This window comes from Protobothrops mucrosquamatus, unplaced genomic scaffold (genome assembly GCF_001527695.2).
Source record: "Protobothrops mucrosquamatus isolate PMUCROS unplaced genomic scaffold, P.Mucros_1.0 scaffold358, whole genome shotgun sequence".
NCBI lineage: Eukaryota > Metazoa > Chordata > Lepidosauria > Squamata > Viperidae > Protobothrops > Protobothrops mucrosquamatus.
The window spans coordinates 303910-322207 of NW_015386693.1; the positions used below are offsets into that span (position 1 = coordinate 303910).

The 18298-nt window shown below is 40.8% G+C and overlaps 1 protein-coding gene across 1 annotated transcript in view; it reads right to left on the reverse strand.

Moving 5' to 3' along the window:
• Nucleotides 1–425: 425 nt before the first annotated feature.
• Nucleotides 426–18298, reverse strand: part of CDX2 (caudal type homeobox 2) — a 25851-nt gene continuing 7978 nt past the window's right edge. Inside the window, exons 2-3 of the mRNA XM_015815652.1 lie at nucleotides 8558–8703; nucleotides 426–626 (exon numbers count right to left, since the gene is read on the reverse strand). Coding sequence (XP_015671138.1) covers nucleotides 426–626; nucleotides 8558–8703 — 347 coding nt within the window. The remainder of the gene's footprint in view (nucleotides 627–8557; nucleotides 8704–18298) is intronic.

The window sequence follows — 18298 nt, forward strand, 5'->3', positions numbered from 1 at the left end:
AAAACAAACAAAACAAAAACAGGAATAACAAGCAGGCATTCCAGGCCCAATTCCCTGAGAAAAGGTGTTTTCCATTCCAGAGTCAAGTGTCAGTTATGTGATATCTATGGCAACATCCGGGTCAAGAATGAAACAAATTAAGGAAAATCAACTCCCTTCCTCCCCCTGTCCCATCTGAACTTGGTTGGCTCACAGTATATTTTGTAAAAATGGGCAGGAAATCCCAAAGCGTGACGCTGGCTGTTCAGTGCGGTCCATCCTAGTTGCAGGATATGGAGAGTCACCACTTGCCTCATCGGTTTCACTTTTGGACTAGTGGTTTTCTTCCTCCTAGGCTGGCTGGTGTGTGGCCGGCAGTCTCTTCTTCTTTTTCTGTATAGAATGCAGAAACTCTTCTGCTGCTCAGTCTTTCCTTGTAACTGCTGTCACTGTGCAACAGTTGGGGTCAAGCCAGTAGCACCCAACACGCCTCCACTGGGAACAGAGCCAGGTGTCCCTGCCTGCATGGAGGAGACAGGACTCATGGGTTCAGATCCACTGTGCACTCCCCCAGGCTGAGATTGCTGTAACTTTTTCTTGTTGATCTTCCTTTCTTTTGCCCGCCTATTTTGAAACCAGATTTTCACCTAGGGAAGGAAGACAGAGTTAGTGTTAATAATAGAGAGCTGGATATTTTCAGCTTCAAAGTCCAGTTTACAACCATGAGTTCCTGGTGCCTCCCACCCAAGTATTAACTAGGCCAGGGGTAGGCAAGGTCAGGGAGATGCCACCAACTCTCAGGGCAGAGATTGATGTCCAGTTCAGCTAATACTGCTTTGGACGGATTGTACTCATGTCTGTGAGTCTGGGCATAATGATGAGTTTTATCCATAACACTCCTATGTAAATTTACCTATAGAGTACAACAGGATTTTCTCCGAGTAAATATACAGAAGAGATTGGATTAGAAAAGTTCTCCCTCCTACCCTTTTTTTAGTGGAGATTTGGAGACAGAGGATAAACTTGTAATAAATTCCTGAGAAAAGATCATTTATTTTTAGAAGGAAGGAGAAGACCATCTTGTTTTCTTACAGGGAAGAAATTTATCCCTTTTGTTGTAAAATTAGAATACGAATCTATTCTCTCAATCTGGCTAGCCTTAAGGTAGTGTTTCTCAACCCTGGCAGTTTTGAAATGCATGGATTTCAACTCCCAGAATTCCCTGCCAGCATGCTGGGGGATAGGGCTTTAATCAAATGTTCTAAGCCAGGGGTAGGCAACCTTGGCTCTTTTATGACTCGTTGACTTCAACTCCCAGAATTCCTGAGCCAGCCATGCTGGCTCAGGAATTCTGGGAGTTGAAGTCCACGAGTCATAAAAGAGCCAAGGTTGCCTACCCCTGTCAGAACTAAATGTTAGATGATGTATGATAATAACATCATCTTTAAAAAAAATAGATAATAAATTGAGTATTTTATGCCAAAATTTGAGAATGTTGATCAAAGCAATGTAACTAGTAGTAAATTATGCTTTTGTTCCATGCAGCCTACTACTGTCCCATATATGATACTCCAAGATTACAGACAGAAACTCAGAACCTGAGCGTTTCTCCATACAAAGCCTGCTTTTTAGCACTGAACTATGACTCTCCCTGGTTAAGCATTGCCAGATATAACTCAAGATACTGAGAATGTAAATGCAGCCTGTATGTGCATTTTTATAAGATTCAGTGCTATCAATCCAGTGAAGCTTACTTCAGAACAATTATACATCACATAATTAGAATGCCTATGCGATCGAGATCTTAATTGTGAACCTAAATGATTTACAAATCACAAACCTCACCACACAATTCGCTAGAACAAATAGTGCATGAGTTATCTGTGACTGCCTAAACAGGTGACTTTGAAACCTACAGTAGGCTTCATCTACCTATAAGACAGTAGACAGAATTTTGACAAACTTTAGCATGACCAAAAAAGGAATACGGTACCCCCATATCATCAGCATAATACAAAAAAGAGCACCATGTTATACCTAAATATCCTGCTTGCTGTCCTTCAACCAAAGCTGGGTTTCAAGCTCTACACTACTACAAAACAGATCAAAATGCTTCCAGGATCCACTGACATATGAAATATTTTTTTGTCCAGTCTTCAACTACATCAATGCCACCATCTAATAGGGACAAGGACTTTTCTTACTTGTGGGGAAAACATCTTTAGGTTTAAGACTGAAAATAGTGTGCATTGCACGTTTAATTTGCATTTAGAAAGTGGTGATTTTGTCAAAGTAGAAAGCTGGGGCCTTTTTGTTTATCTCCTTTTTTTCAGAGTTAAAATGAATTTTATTGGGGGAAAGTGTTTATTTCCCAAATTCAACAGTAGTAGCAGCAAAATCTAAGGCACATTAGAGACTGGGGTTTTTTTTAACACTCACCAAAACACCTGCGGGGGGGGGTGAGGAAAAGCAAAGCTACTAGTCATGTGGGAGCTGACTCAGAACAAATGCACCTCCAGGAATGCCAAGGACACCTGGAACAGGGGTGGTGCTCAGAAGTTAGAAATACAAGTCTATTGGACTTTGAAAATGAAGGTGTGTGTGTGTGTTTTGCAATAACAACTAAGCAAGCAAAGGGTATGCTAAGATGTCTTCACTGATAACTAAGGAGATAAACAAAATCTGGCAGTGTTGGTATATAAAGGTGGTCAATAACCGGCTTTGTACAATAGATGCACTTGGACACTTGGATTTAAATTCAAATCTAAATGCAAACATTTAGGCATGCCTAGATTCCATGGAGATCAAAGAAACCTTAAACCCATCCCCATTCAGTAAGATCTTTCCTCATGATATTTAGCACCTGGGGGCATTCAGAATATTTTGCATGTAGTTTTTTAAAAATGACCCTGCATTTTTTTTTCCATTTGCACTCCTGTTACAGATGGGAGGATCAGAGGGATAATAGCTTAGCCCACACTCTAATGGGAAATGTGGAAATTGAACTAGAAATATTCTGGCTTACTGCTTATATACTTTTAAATTATTACGCTAACTGGTATCATACACTGAGGACTCTTGCTATAATATGGAAGTAAATGCCACTGCTGGTAATATACAGAGCTTAACTTCACGCCCCTGAGTTCATAGAACCAATCCTGACTCTTCTGAGATGACACGAAAAGCACCCAAGAGTAGAGATCTTTGCATGAAATGAGGAAGAAAGACAGACACAATCTGTAAAAATTCCATGTGTTTTTAGATTGCCCATGGTGTACTTAAGTTTTAATCCATGCAGATTTTTTTTAAGTTTGTTTAAATTCAAGTGTTTAATGGCATCAGTAGGAAATAGATAAAAACTACAAGGCACAATCCAGTTGCAAGCAAAGTGAAGAGAGTTCCTAAACTGGTATGTATGTATGTATGTATGTATGTATGTATGTATGTATGTATGTATGTATGTATGTATTATGTATGTATTATGCTGTCCTCACCAATAAGATGACTCTGGAAGGCTTACGAACAGGTAAATATAGAAACAATTAAAATTACAAGTATAATTATGCTATATAAAAACTACACACATCTTTATATAATCACCTGGCAATGAGATGGAATGGCATATAAATTTAATAAAATAAATAAAACAATATATGCCAGTCTTCAATCCACGTATTTTGATGCTGCAGATAAAAGAGACACAAGCAAGCATAGTGCATTTACTATATGCACATTTTCTATACTTAGTTCCTATGTTTGGAAAACAAAGATACTTTGATTTGGGTGGAACTCACAGGTTTTTCTTTGCTCATCCTTCTCAGAAATACCAATATCATCAATATCAACGCCCTGATGCAGCAAAGAATGACACAGTTGGATAGGTGCTACACAACAACACTGAAGAAAGGAGATTTAACAGAGTGTGCATCCTGTTGCACATTATCCTTAATTTCATATGCTACTAAAATAATGTTTAGGATCATCCAAGAAAACCCTACATGTAAAGAGAAATGACAGATGTTCAAGCTGGCTTTAAAAGGCAAGAAATGAGAGATGCTGTTGCTGATGCAAGTTGTATCACTGAGAAAGCCAAACAATATAAAAATGAAACTGCCATGTTCTTTACTAACTTTAGAAAGGCCCTTGATTGCTTTGACCATGTCAAGCTGTAAAAAAACCATAAGGAAATTAGGAATCCCAGAATATATCGGTGTCCTCATGTAAAACCTATCCACAGGACAAGAAGCCACGGCCTGGGCAGAAGAAAGTAAAATAATCCAGCTCTAGGTAAGCAAGGTACAGGTAGTCCTCGACTTACGACCACAATCAAGCCCAAAATTTCTGTTGCTAAGTGAGACATTTGTTAAGGGTTTTGCCCCATATTACGACCTTTCTTGCCACTATTAAGTGAACCATCACAGTTGTTAATATTTAGTAACATGGTTGTTAAGTGAGTCTGGTTTCCCCATTGACTTTGCTTGTCAGAAAGTGGCAAAAGGTGATCACATGACCCCGGGACGCTGTAACTGCCATAAATAGGAGTCATTTGACAAGTATCTGAATTTTGATCACATGACCCTGAGGATGCAAGAGTAATCTTCATTATGCAGAATCACTGAAAACGTAAATGATCTGCAACAGGGGTGTCAAACTGCCGGCCCATGGGCCGGATGTCTCATGCTAAAACCACGCCCGCCCCATTGCCGGCAATGGAAAAAAAGTCACGATACATCGCAACACATCACGTGACATTGCGAGTTTGACACCCCTGATCTGCAAGCTCTAGTAATGAAAGCCAAAAAGTGCAGCAAAAAAATGAGAGTACAATTAAATAGAATGATAGATCAAGCTAATGACTAAAGCAGGGGTAGGCAACCTTGGCTCTTTTATGACTCGTGGACTTCAACTCCCAGAATTCCTGAGCCAGCCATGCTGGCTCAGGAATTCTGGGAGTTGAAGTCCACGAGTCATAAAAGAGCCAAGGTTGCCTACCCCTGGACTAAAGGAACAGCAACCAACTGGCAATAAAGATAGTGAAATGGTAGATAGATTCTGCATTTTAAAATCAACTATTAACAGCAAAATAACTAGCATCCAAAAATACTTCAGAGACGAGAATTTGCAGAGTAAAGTTATCCTGGAAAAGATATTCAGACACCATGATCCAATATCTCAGGGGCTGCCACAAAGAAGAGGGAGTCAAGCTATTCTCCAAAGCGCCTGAAGGCAGGACAAGAAGCAACGGGTGGAAACTAACCAAGGAGAGAAGCAACCTAGAACTAAGGAGAAACTTCCTGACAGTTAAAACAATTAACCAGTGGAACAACCAGCCTCCAGAAGCGGTAAATGCTCCAACACTGGAAGTTTTAAAGAAGAAACTGGACAGCCATTTGTCCGAAATGGTATAGGCTTTCCTGCCTGAGCAGGGGGTTGAACTAGATGACCTCCAAGGTCCCTTCCAACTTTATTATTATTACTATAAACATCAGAATCATGCAACATTTTTCTTTATGGTGCTCTATGGAAACCAAAGCTGGACTTGGAAGAAGCAAGACAGAAAGTATTGGCACTTTTGAACGTTGATGTTGAGAATACTCTTGAGAATATCATGGATAGCCAAGAAACAAACAAGTGGATCACAGAACAAATCATTCCAAAGTTTTCACTCAAATAGCGCTCCCTTGAGAAGTCTATAAGGCATGCTGGGAAAGGAGAAAGGAAAGAGAAGAAGAGGATGATCAGCAGCAAGGTGGATGACTCAGTTACAATGCTGATTGGTACAGTATTGGAAGACCTGAAGGGGCAGATGGGGAGAGTTAATCCTGGAGAAGATCCATGTACTGTAGGTTAAGAGTCAATACCAACGTGATGACAGATCATCTATCCATCCATCCATCCATCCATTTATCCATCCACCCACCGATAGCAGGTTTTATTAAACTTCCTATATCTTCTTCTTGGGTCATAATTCAAGTCTTAATATAAGCTGAAGAAAACCTAGTTAATACAAATAAATTATTCCCTAGTAAAAACAAAGTAAAAAAATAAAGGCTGAGACAATGACAATTATTACTGCTCTAAATTACAGGGATTTCTTCCCCTCTTTTTGATGTTATTCCCCTAAAACCACATCTGTTGAAAAGAAAGCGATAGTGCCAACAATGGCTCTGAACTGACGAATAATTAATTCTGCATCTATTTAAAGGGACATTTATATCAATTGTCTCCATTTGAATCAACCTGATAGTTGCAACAGATTCTGTGTTATGGCTTGTAAAGTTTTGATTAAAATATCTAATTCATTTATTGGTAAATTTACTTGACCTGAACATATATAAAAGTATAAAAGTTATAAATCTTTAAGCTCTTCAAATACCTGAAAAGCACCTACAGTTTGCTACAGTACCTTAAATCTTCCTCATGCTGTGTGCATTTAAATTTGATTCTCGGAGGGTCGGCCCTACCTTTAGGTTGAGCAAGAGGGAGCAACTGCTGGGCAGCAGGTTATATGTAGCCCTTAGACCCCTCCATTTTTCTGTGGCCTCTAGATCTTGCCAATAACATTTAATGGCAAACCACAATCACAGTGGCATTTTTCCAGTGGCTTTCACTTGTCAACAAAAGAAATAAGTTGTATAAGCCATCAATAATGGCTTAAGACATGTAAGTAAACATGACGAGTAAACCTTTTAATAAACCTTTTAATCACTTCCTCTCCCAAAACATGCAGAAGCAAACAAAAGCAAAATGCAGACAGTTCCAGTTTCCTGTTGTGCAGTACCATGGAATCACTCCCCACTTTGATCCTGATTCACTAAAAAAAAAAAAAGTACAAAAGTGGAAAAGTATAATTCCAGATATAGAAAAATCTCGGTGTTCTGAAGTACCGGTAGGTTGATAATCTTAGGTGAAAGATCTTTTGCAATTTCTCATGATTTATGTTCATAATTAGCTTTTGGAAAACAGCATATTCTGCTTGGATACCAATAGTCAGATGTCTGTGTACATAGCATTCTTGTCCTTATCAAATGGATGCTAACAAGAATATTACGCAGCATGCAAAACTAGGAAAAGAATAGACAAAATGCCAAAACTAAGAACATGCTAGTTGATGAAAAAAAAAATAACTGTGGGTATTTTCCAGAAATATTAGGTTCCCCCAATCTAAATTTGGTATCTGAATCCTTCTCCCAAATTGTGATATTTCAATGAGGGGATAAAGACATATCCCAATATTATAGTTTAGAAGTGAAAATATTTTCATAGCTGGAAGTTGCATGTAATATTTTTTGGTATGGGGGGGCAGGATGATGCAATGAGAATAGGGGCAAACATTTTGGGGTATGGGAGTCTTTGAGGTGTATGGAAAGAAGGTTAGGGTCCTCCCTCTTCTTTTCATTAGATTATTTTGAAGTATGTTCTAAGTTTTTTAATGTTGATCATGGCAGGAATTATGCTACCAATTTCCAGCATATGGTGATCGAAAGTGGCTTTAGGACTACTACACCAATGGAGCTTGGCAGTCCATTGTAGCCCATTCCTGTTCCAGGTCAGGTGTAGGGGTGCAGCCAAAATTACTCTAAAAACCTTTCCTTCTGCCTGAATTCATTTCACTCTGAAATGAATTACTGGACACATTGTGCTAAATTGTATTGAGTGAAGTTAAGACTGAAAAGATCCAGGTACAAATCCTTAGCTATGAAACTGGATCAATTAGTTGTTCGGGAAAGTGATAGATTAAGAGCGATGCATTAGATAAACTTGGTATTTTTATGAACTCTTAGCATATTCAAATTTGGGGATTGTGGTAATGAAATGGGAACGTTTTACACCCAGACTTCACCTTATGGGCAGACAGAGAATTTATGAGATAAATGGCCTCTTCATCATCTATCTTCACCTAAAAATTTAAGACTACTTGTACTAACTCTGGCTGAAATTAGAGACAAAAAGAGATTTTCATGGTTAAAAAGCAGACTCTTTATAATGAAGCTTTGTGCCTGGTGACACGACTTTATGAGCAAGTTAACATATTTTTCAGCACCTGGAGGCTACCAAGTCAGGAAAGCTGTTTAAAACCAAGCACTAGTTCATTGCATAAGAATAAGCCTCTCTTTTCCACTTAGGGCATGCCCAACAAATGCAACCAACAGTGTAATCCTGGGTCTCTGACAAATATTTCTATGTGCTAAACTTTTTTTATTTTACAAAAAGGACAGAAGCTCTGTAGCAGAGCACTTATTGTGCATAAGAAAGGCATTCTTGAAATTTCCACCATAGGCTGGATAGAACTGGTTTCCCAAACTCTGGACAGCTGTCTATCATCCTACAGTGACTCTGAGTAAATTAAAGTGGTATTTTTTCCCATTCTTAAAACACACTTTGTTTCATACTGAAAGGGACATTAATGTACATATTCTTAAAAGGCGGGTGCCCTGTTTAATACAAACACTTTGGTGTATTATGTGCATTTATTACTGTAAACAAAAGTAAGATCAGGAAGATTTACTGAAAGAAGGGACGGAGGTTAAATACAGAGTTGGGAAGTTTGGAAACATTACACAGAGCAAAGTCTTACTTGTCTCTCTGACAATCCCAGTGTGGCTGCTAGCTCAGCTTTTCTCCGAATGGTGATGTAACGGCTATAGTGAAACTCCTTCTCCAACTCAAGTCGCTGGTGATCTGTGTAGACCACTCGGTACTTGTCTTTCGTCCTGGTTTTCACTGGGAAAAGAGTCATATGTGAGTTAAAGAAAGCTCATTGGCAGCATCATATTTAAATGCCCACTTCTGAAGTTATATAACTAGAGCTTAGGCTATACATAAAATGCCAACTAGCTTCCAGCAATGAAGAGTTTCTGAACACAGTGGGAAAAGAAGGAAATCTCCTTCAGAATATAATCAAATTCCAAAAAAGATTTAGATCTTTCCTCCCAGTTTCCAAAATTCAACTGCCAATTATTTTCACCACTTCCCGCTCCAACAAGTTATGGAAGGATTCTCCTTTTCTTTCCTAGTTTAAATTTACTAAACCCTTAAATGTCTGGCTCAAAGAGGAAGTGATTTTCAAACAATGAGTGCTTGTAAAAAGAAAGCAGCTGCTGGATTTATGGCCACCAAACCAAACACATCCACATAAGCCAGTGTGTTGGAGGGTGGGTTGCACTTTGATTTGTGGGTGTATATTGTAACTGGGCCTGTTATGATCAGTGCTTAGAATTAAAAGCAATTTCTCCTTGAACATGTGCTTAAAAAAGCAGCTTTCTATGTGGATGATATACACAATGCAGTCCTAACAAATACGCACTCTTAAGTAATTCTGAACGTAAGGTAAAAGACTTAAGTGCATGTTAGTTAATTTACAAGATACCTTTGAGACATTCCCTTGTATGCATAAGATCTGCTGAAATGAGTTGCACATGGGAGCTTGGCAATTAATTTCAACAGGGTTTGGGCACAATCCTGCTAAATTATATTTGTGATGTAGAATATGTCAAACAACTGGTACAACCATTCAAAATTATATCAATTTACATTAACATTTTTTTCAACTTAGAATGAAGATCTAAGCAATTCAGAAATATTTATTTCTAAGTCAAGTTAGTATTTTTATACATTTGTATTTCTTTGGTGCAAGTTCTGATTTTCCAAATAGAGAATGGTAACTTGAATAACCATATACAGGTAATCCTTGATTTATAATTGTTCATTTAGTGACAGTTCAAAGTTACAATGGCACTGAAAAAAGTGATATGACCACTTGTGACTGTTGCAGCATCCCCATGGTCATATGATCAAAATTCAGATGCTTGGCAAGTGACTCATATTTATGGCAATTGCAGCGTCCCAGGGTCATGTGATCACCTTTTGCAACTTTCTGACAAGCAAAGTCAATGGGGAAGCCAGATTCACTTTACAAACATATTACTAAATATTAACAAATGCAATGATTCACTTAACAACTGTGGCAAAAAAAATATCATAAAATGGGGCAACTCATTTAACAAATGTTTCACTTAGCAACATAAATTTTGGGCTCAATTATGGTCGTAACTCTAGGACTACCTGTATACATGGATTAAACATAATGTTAGCCAAATAATCATCTTAAAAATAACCTTCAATCTGGCAACCTATGGATTTGATTAGTTAACAAGCTATATGTTGACAACAGTCCATCAACTCCAGTTAGATGAGAACACAGATGAGAAACTGTCAGCTTTGAACTAAGAATCTGTAAGCACATCATGCCAATTTGGAGGATAAAACATATGAAGAACGGTTGCAGGAATTGAATATGTCTAGTTTAATGAAAAGAAGGACTGGGGTGACATGAGAACAGTGTTCCAATATTTAAGGGGTTGCCACAAAGAAGAGGGAGTCAAGCTATTCTCCAAAGCACCTGAAGGCAGGACAAAAAGCAATGGATGGAAACTAATCAAGGAGAGAGCCAACCTAGAACTAAGCAGAAATTTCTTGACAGTTAGAACCACCAGATTAGAACTCCCTGTTGGGGATGATATCCAGCTATCTGGGCTTGTCTTGGAGTCACAATTTTCTTTAATCTTGAAGTAAAATGAATTTGCTTAACTCTGCAGTAATTCCTATTGTTTGTTTATTCTTACAGATGCTTGGATTAGTATTGAGCAACAACATTTTGACATCAAATCCTGCCCCAAAGATTTTTCAGGTTGCCCAGAAAAAAAATACTATTTGAAAGATATTTTCTAAGTATAACAGTAGTAGAAGAAGCAATGATGAAATAAAATGATTGATGATGCTTCCCCCCTTCATATCAATGGTCATAAAATCTTCACTTCTTTCTAATCATTCTAGCTGGGGGTATCCACACCATCCATAGCAAAAGGACTCTCTTTTTAACAATTTGGACAATCTGCCTTTCAGAGTGGCGTTATCAGGCTCTTACTCCAGTTGATCTTAAAAAATCTTTCATTTCGATATAGTCACTTAGAGATGTGCCGCCAAAAAGCCATTTCAGTTCACAGGAAGAACTGAAGAAGGCCAAGAAATAAAAAAGGGGGAGGTAGGACACTTGGAAATCCTTGCTAGAACTTCCTTTCTCAACCTGCTGATCCAGCAATTTGAACTTCGTGTGTTTTGACAACAGCTGCAGAGAGTTTTCCATTATGTTTTTCTCTCTCTTTTGTGCTGGACTTGATGAGTCTAAAATCCTTCCTGGAGAAATCTTTTTTTTAAAAAAAACAAAACTGGCTGAGATCCTTGGGAGAGGCCAAGTAGTCAATCCGGAAGCCTTGCAGTCTTTTCTTTTCCCTCCTTCTAAGGACGGTTTAAGAAAAGGTTTTCCGAGAGGAAAGGAAAGAATTGCCAGCCCCTGGTTTTTCCCGGGCTAAGTCCAGCACCGCAGCCCCGAGACTCTTCTCTTGTTTCGGGGACCCCCGGATTCTCTTGCAGTGTTTCTTCCCCCTTGGTTTCCGCCTCCCCGCCCAGCCAAGATCAGAGGGCCCGTCCGGGAGGCCCTGCGGGTTCAGGCCCAGACTGGCTCGACTGGGCCAATCAAGCCAGGCCTCAAAGCGCCGCTGGTGTAACTCCGCCGAGCCGAACGGGCGCTCCGGGGACGCCAGCGGCCGAGCTGAGGAAAGGCGGCCGCAAGGTCCGTCTGAGCCAAGCGCCGGCTCCCCGCACCGCAACCCCGCGGATTTAGGCCTAGGCGGCGCTATCACCTCCCACCTAATTTTTTTTTTGGGGGGGGGGGGGCTCGGTAAGCCTCGCCTGGGAAGAGTTGGGAGCGATTCCTCCTAAGAAGAATATGGGAATGGAAACTGTTTTCCATCCTATCGAATTACGAGGGGGGGGGTCCGCGTTTTTAGGAAAGGAAGGTTGAAAGGCAATTGCGCCGGGTCTGTCCAGGATATAATTCAGGATTTAAAATACTTGGGTCTATATTTTTCACTCAAGACATTAAGAAAGGTTTCGCAAAACAGGGTGATTCCAAGAGTTGTATTTTGGTTTCCATGCTCTCTGTTTGCTGAGCTCTTTATAATAAGTAATATTATATAATACATTACAATATTATAATAATGAATAATATGGTGAAAACGGTTTTTCCAACGAGGGGGAAATTGAAGTCCCCTTGGTCAAGATTCCCATCCCATTTAGCCAAATTGTTTGAAAATGGGGGATTAAGGAGATGATCCCAAAATGTGATCTGCACCTCCTGAGATTTTAAGCCATAAAGGGGGTGGGTGGGGGTGGAATCGCCTGATCATTTTTTTTCTTTCTCTCTCCTTTCATATGTACCATATACATTTTCTATTCGGGTACATTTCTTAAACACTGTCGTACCATAATTTTTATAACTGTGCAATAACTCTAAATATGGGCAATAACTCTAAATATACATCTTCACACCACAGAAAAACTTCAGTCCTGGCACCCTTTTTATATGATATTACATCACACTTTTTAGATGATATACAATACATAACAGTGATGAGGTCATTGTAATATTGATATTAAAACAATGGAGGAATTGTAGAATCTATAACAATACGTTCATAAAAATCATGACATGCCTTTGGCACTTGATCTCTCTGTAGAAGAGTTTTGGAAAACAAATGATTTCTGACTACTTAAAAATATAGGTTCCTGCTTTTGAATGCACATGTTTTCTTTTTCTGAAAATAAATAAAGGCTATTGTGCTTTTTAAATAGCTGCGTATAACAAGCTCCAATTGAAATGAAAGTATTTTTTTACTGATGGTGGGAGAGATCCTTAGCTTTGGGATATTTTGTCTAGTAGGACAGAGCATGCAAAAAGGGGAGGAAAAGCCAATATGACCTGGACTGGACCTCAGGTCTCATCTCCCATAGTTGACCAAGCCAGAAGCTGTTAATGGGAGATTCAAATCAGTCCATTTCTGGAAGATCAGAATTTTGCTTTAACAAGATGGATAAAAAGATAGAGAAGATATAAAACCATCCAGACCAGGAGAGGAAGAAATCAACTGGATCGCAGAGTGAATCTAAAAGGAACTAACTTAGAATTTCTTAAACATTTTAGAGAAGACTGAAGATAAAAACAGATTCTAGGAGTCTCTTCTGTATGTGTTTACATTTAAAAGCAAACAATCCATTTTACAGAGATTCTTTTTTTTTCTTTTAGCCAAGCATATGAATGCCTTTTGAGAAATAAATTTCAAATGAATCAAGTGAGTTTTTATTATAAGGAAATAGGTATCACAGTTGTTCTCTTTTGGTTTGTTTGCCTATTCAGAACTGAGGCTGGCTAAATGCTGTTTCACTTTAAAAGATAAAATATTTCAAAACTATTACAACTGTATTTTTAAATACAAAATATGAGATGCACATAATATATAATATTCATACATTTGGTTGCAGCAAGGAGTATATGTATATGTATATATCTTGTTTGTATCTCAATATGATGCTTTTGAGTTTTATGACCCTTAAGGACAACCACTATATGATTTGTAGGAGATGACTCCATAAAAATCAAGCAGTTTATTGGGGTAGAAATCTGAAGGGAATGGATCCCTTTCTCTGTTGATCTGCCAGGGAAAGGGATTTGGTGATCTAACCAGAACCAGCCCTCTACATTCATAGCACCCCTCCCCACTTCTGCCTAAAACAAAGGAGAGGCAGGTCTGGAAAGGGCATGATATATTTCAGTATTGACTGTGAAAGTCTGTCTTCGGCTGTCTTCCATTCTCTTCTTTTCCGGGGAGGGAAAAGTAGAAAACAATGGTGAGGAAAGGTATAGATCAAAGCAAGATGAGTTTCTACTCCCAGTAGGGAGGGGATGGGGGGGGGCTGCCCAGGAGGAAAGTCCGGGCTCCAAGCAGCGCCACTGTTATCATCACAAAGGGTGCCTGGACCTCCCCCCTAGCCATCTTTTGTGTAGCATCTTCCATCACTACAGTCCTAAGTGCACTTGCTGTAGGGTGAATCCTACCAATCCAAATAAGGGGGAACACAAGTGGGCCTCTAACCAGGGTACTAAATCACATTGGCCTTCTTTCCATGACCCAGCTCTCCTTCATCTGAGAAGAAAACACCATCTCGTCCAGTTAAGCGGAAGTAATACTCATTCCCATTTTGCCAAGGACACCTTCCTGGACTGGGTGCCATGGGTTTTGGAAGGGAAGCCATTCCAGTTCAGCCTAGGCACTCACCACCACCACCACCACCACCACCACCAAGACTGGGGAAAGGGAGAAAGATTGGGGAGTAAGACAAAGTGAATCATAATTGTAATGGTTTTGATTAAGTCCAACAATGCCTTTCAAAGGTGCAGAGTTGCTTGTCAACTGGGCAGATGCCCAAATCTGACGATCACTTGCAAATGAGATCAGGTCTAGGGGAGAATCTCTAGAGCAGCAAGTAGGCACAGAAACTTTTCATTTTCGACTCTCTGCAACCGACTAAGAGGACTTCAATTTCCTGGAAGGGAAATCCCGAAGAATAAAGGGGCAACTTGGCCGAACTTAAAGAAAAAAGAGAGAAAGGTAATCCATGAAGCAAGAACCAGTCCCTGGATTCAAGCCCGCCCAGGACTGCAACTAGAGGAAACAAGAGACAAGTTGGAGGTTTCATCAAGTGTCCGGTCGTTCCGAGGCGAAAATCCTTCAAGAATGGCCCAGCAAGGGCGGAGGGCAAAGGCGTCTTACCGAGGCCCAGAAGTCCAGACCCGCAGCTGGGAAGCGGACAGACAGGAGATGTCTCCCGTCTCAGAGGCTTTGGAAAACCCTCTGTCCGAATTGTTCCTTCTCCAAGAGTGGGAACAGAAACAAATTCAGTGTTTCTCAACCTTGACAATTTTAAGGCATGTGGACTTCAACTCCCAGAATTCCACAGCCAGCAATGCTGGCTGTGGAATTCTGGGAGTTGAAGTCCACATGCCTTAAAATTGTCAAGGTTGAGAAACCCTGGCCAACTTTAGAACAAGGTACAACCACAGGACTGTCAGCAGGGCGCCCTGCGAGGTGCAGCAGCCGCCGGAGCTGCGAGGGGAATCTAAAGGCATGCTCTCCGGCGTGTCAGAAACCAATAGAAAGCTCACCGCACAGGCACCGATGATTTATTGGACTGTAATTGGTTATAAAAAAAAAAATAAATCTTTTAAGTGGCTGTAACCAAGGCCTCCAGGCTTCGCTTCCCCTGACGTCCGACCTCAGCCTCACCGGAACTGGCGCTCCGGACAATCGCCCTTAAGCAACCTTCCCTTGCGGGGTGGGGAGTGGGGAATAAGACTCAGGGTACCCAGGACCCCCCTTCCGTATAAGCCAAGCTTTCGTTCACTTCAGCGGTGCGCCTGGGCCCGAGAGAGAGGTTGGCACAGACCTTGTTTTGGACAAAAGGTCGTTTGGGGCGGTTTGGAGGGGATCGTTTCCCCTCCACGCCAACTTTTATCTGCAGGAAAGAGAGGATTTGACGGAAGAGTATTCCGGCAATGAGGAATATTGGACCCCCAGCCCCCGCCAAGGCGGGTAGAGCCAAAGCGAATGATGGTCCTCAGTTGTCCTGGATTACAACCCCCATCGTCCGTAGGCAGGAGTAGGGTTGCCAGGTGTCCACTATTTGAGTGGACAGTCCACTTTTTTCACATTATGTTCACTATTTTTTTTTCACAAAATAGTGGACATTTTTTTTATTCAAAAGCTTTATGATGAAATGGTACGTAATCTAAAGCTGTACAGTCTACTTTTTTTTTTACTACTTAACCCCCCCCCCCGCTTGTCCGCTATTTTTTGGAAGCAGACCTGGCAACCCTAGACAGGAGTGATGAATGCCACGGTCGACCAAGAACTAGAGAGACTCCGACTGGAAAGCTAATTCAGGACACCTGGCCAGGTGAGACGACCAGGCTGGGAAAGTTCTCCGGCTCCTCCGGCCGTCAAAATCTCGGGAAAGTTCCTGCGCACAAACCTCACGGGTGTTTTGTTTCATCTAGGAAAAGCAGCCCAAACCCACCCCGGTTTTGGGGGACTCCTTTTCAGCGGATGCTGCCATTGGCTTCATCTCGAGGTTGGTTCTGGAGGAAGGTCTCTCTCGCCTCGCACGAATTTCTACGTGCTGCGCGCCTTGAACTTTTCAGAGAGAGCAAGTTCCACATTTTATTCATGTTTCTTTAGTTAAATGTTTAGGAGGACGGGATCGAGGAGGCATTTTGATCACGCAAATGTTTTTTATCCCTTACCCCCCCCCCCCAGAATACGCACGAACCTTCTCTTCAAGCAATTCTGCCCATCTCTGTGTGCGTTTGTGTGTGCACGCACACGCACTCATACATAACGTAAGGACAGAATATTAGTCAGAATCCCGAGCTCATTGGAACTATATAGAGTAACTGATTCTCCCAGTCTCGGGCGCTTTCAAAAATACGGCCTACATGCATGTGGGATAAATATTCTGATCTTTCCTTTCATTTTCGCCATTAAAAGATACTGAACCCGCATGCAGGGAAACAAACAACGTTGGCTGCAAAAAACTAGGGTGGGAAATCAACTTAACTTGCTTAGAAATAAATTCAAATCAGAATTGGAAGGCGAGGAATTCTTTTTCGGGTAGTCCAATGCAGATTTAAATGCTGTGGATTGTCAAGGAACCTTCTTCTATCTAAAACATGGCTCGAGGTCTGTGCAAAAGAATCGGTCCCAGTCTCATTGGAATCCAACTCTTAGATATGGATAGTGATTAATATACTGCTCAAAAAAATAAAGGGAACACATCCTATAGGATTTCTTATAGGATGTGTTCCCTTTATTTTTTTTGAGCAGTATATTAAATCTGCATTGGACTACCCGAAAATGAATTCCTCATCTTCAAATTCTGATTTGAATTTATTTTTAAAGCAAGTTAAGTTGATTTCCCACCCTAGTTTTTGCAGCCAACGTTGTTTGTTTCCCTGCATGCGGGTTTAGTATCTTTTAAGGCCGAAAATGAAAGGAAAGATCAGAATACTTATCCCACATCCACAAGATTTTAGCTCTCGCCCTATCCCAGTTCTAGAATCATTCAAAAGTCTCTCCAGTTTCCCACGGTGAAAAGCACACCTGGAGAAGTCGGGGCGGGACAACTCAAACGAAGCAGGGGGGGGGGTCTCTGAAAATGGTTTCACGTGTCTCTGCGGCAAGCCCCGGGGGTGGTCCTCAGTGGCTCTCTAGGTGCCCCGGGTCCAAGCATCGTAAGTGAGAAACCGTTTAGGCCCGTCCTGCTCCCGGAAGGATAACAGGCGCTATTTGTCAAAAACCTCGACAGATTGCCACGTTCTCGGCAGCCCTTGTTGGGTCTCGCACCGAGGTTTCTTTCAGGCTTGTTCAGCCTGCTCCCCCCCTGTCAACCTCCCATCGCTTCTGGACCCTGCGAAACTGCACAAATTCCCTTGGCCTAAATCTATGATGGACTCTGCAGTCCGGTGCCTTGAATGACACACGACCGGAGGGAGAACAGCCTCGGCCTGCCTGTTTTCCGTGTCTACCGTTGTTCTTCCGACTCTCGTTCAGCTCCGGGGCAAATGGTTGTCTTTCTAGCAAAAATGCCCTTGGAAAAAGAAAGCGAATTTCCAGGGGAGCCTGCTAAGATTCCCCGAGCTTTGCTTGGTAAGACTGGCCTTGTACTTAAAACGCCGTTGTTGCGGAATTGTAATAGGACGAGGTCTTGACGTGCTTTGTGCCCCGTGAAACCTTCCTGAACGCGCCTTGCTGAGACCGTGTGTGTGTGTGTGGTGGGGAGGGGTTAGATGAAGCTGAAAGTCGCCACTTGGCCCCCTTAGTGCTTGACCCTTTCGAAGCTGGGGTCCCGGAAGATGTTCTCTCCGTTGCCACGGAATAGCTTTTAGGGTTGCCAGGTCTGCTTCCAAAAAAATAGCGGACAAGCGGGGGGGGGGGGGTGCAAGTAGTAAAAAAAAGTAGACTGTACAGCTTTAGATTACGTACCATTTCATCATAAAGCTTTTGAATAAAAAAACATGTCCACTATTTTGTGAAAAAAAAATAGTGAACATAATGTGAAAAAAGTGGACTGTCCACTCAAATAGTGGACACCTGGCAACCCTAATAGCTTTGCTGGGAAGAGGCGCTCCCCTTGCATTTTTTGTTGGCTTGGACAAGATGCCCCGCCGATAGCCGACTCCAGTTTGGATTGGCAAATATATATATATATATATATATATATATATATATATATATATATATATATATATATATATATATATATATATATATATATATATATATATATATATATATATATATATATATATATATATATATATATATATATATATATATATATATATATATATATATATATATATATA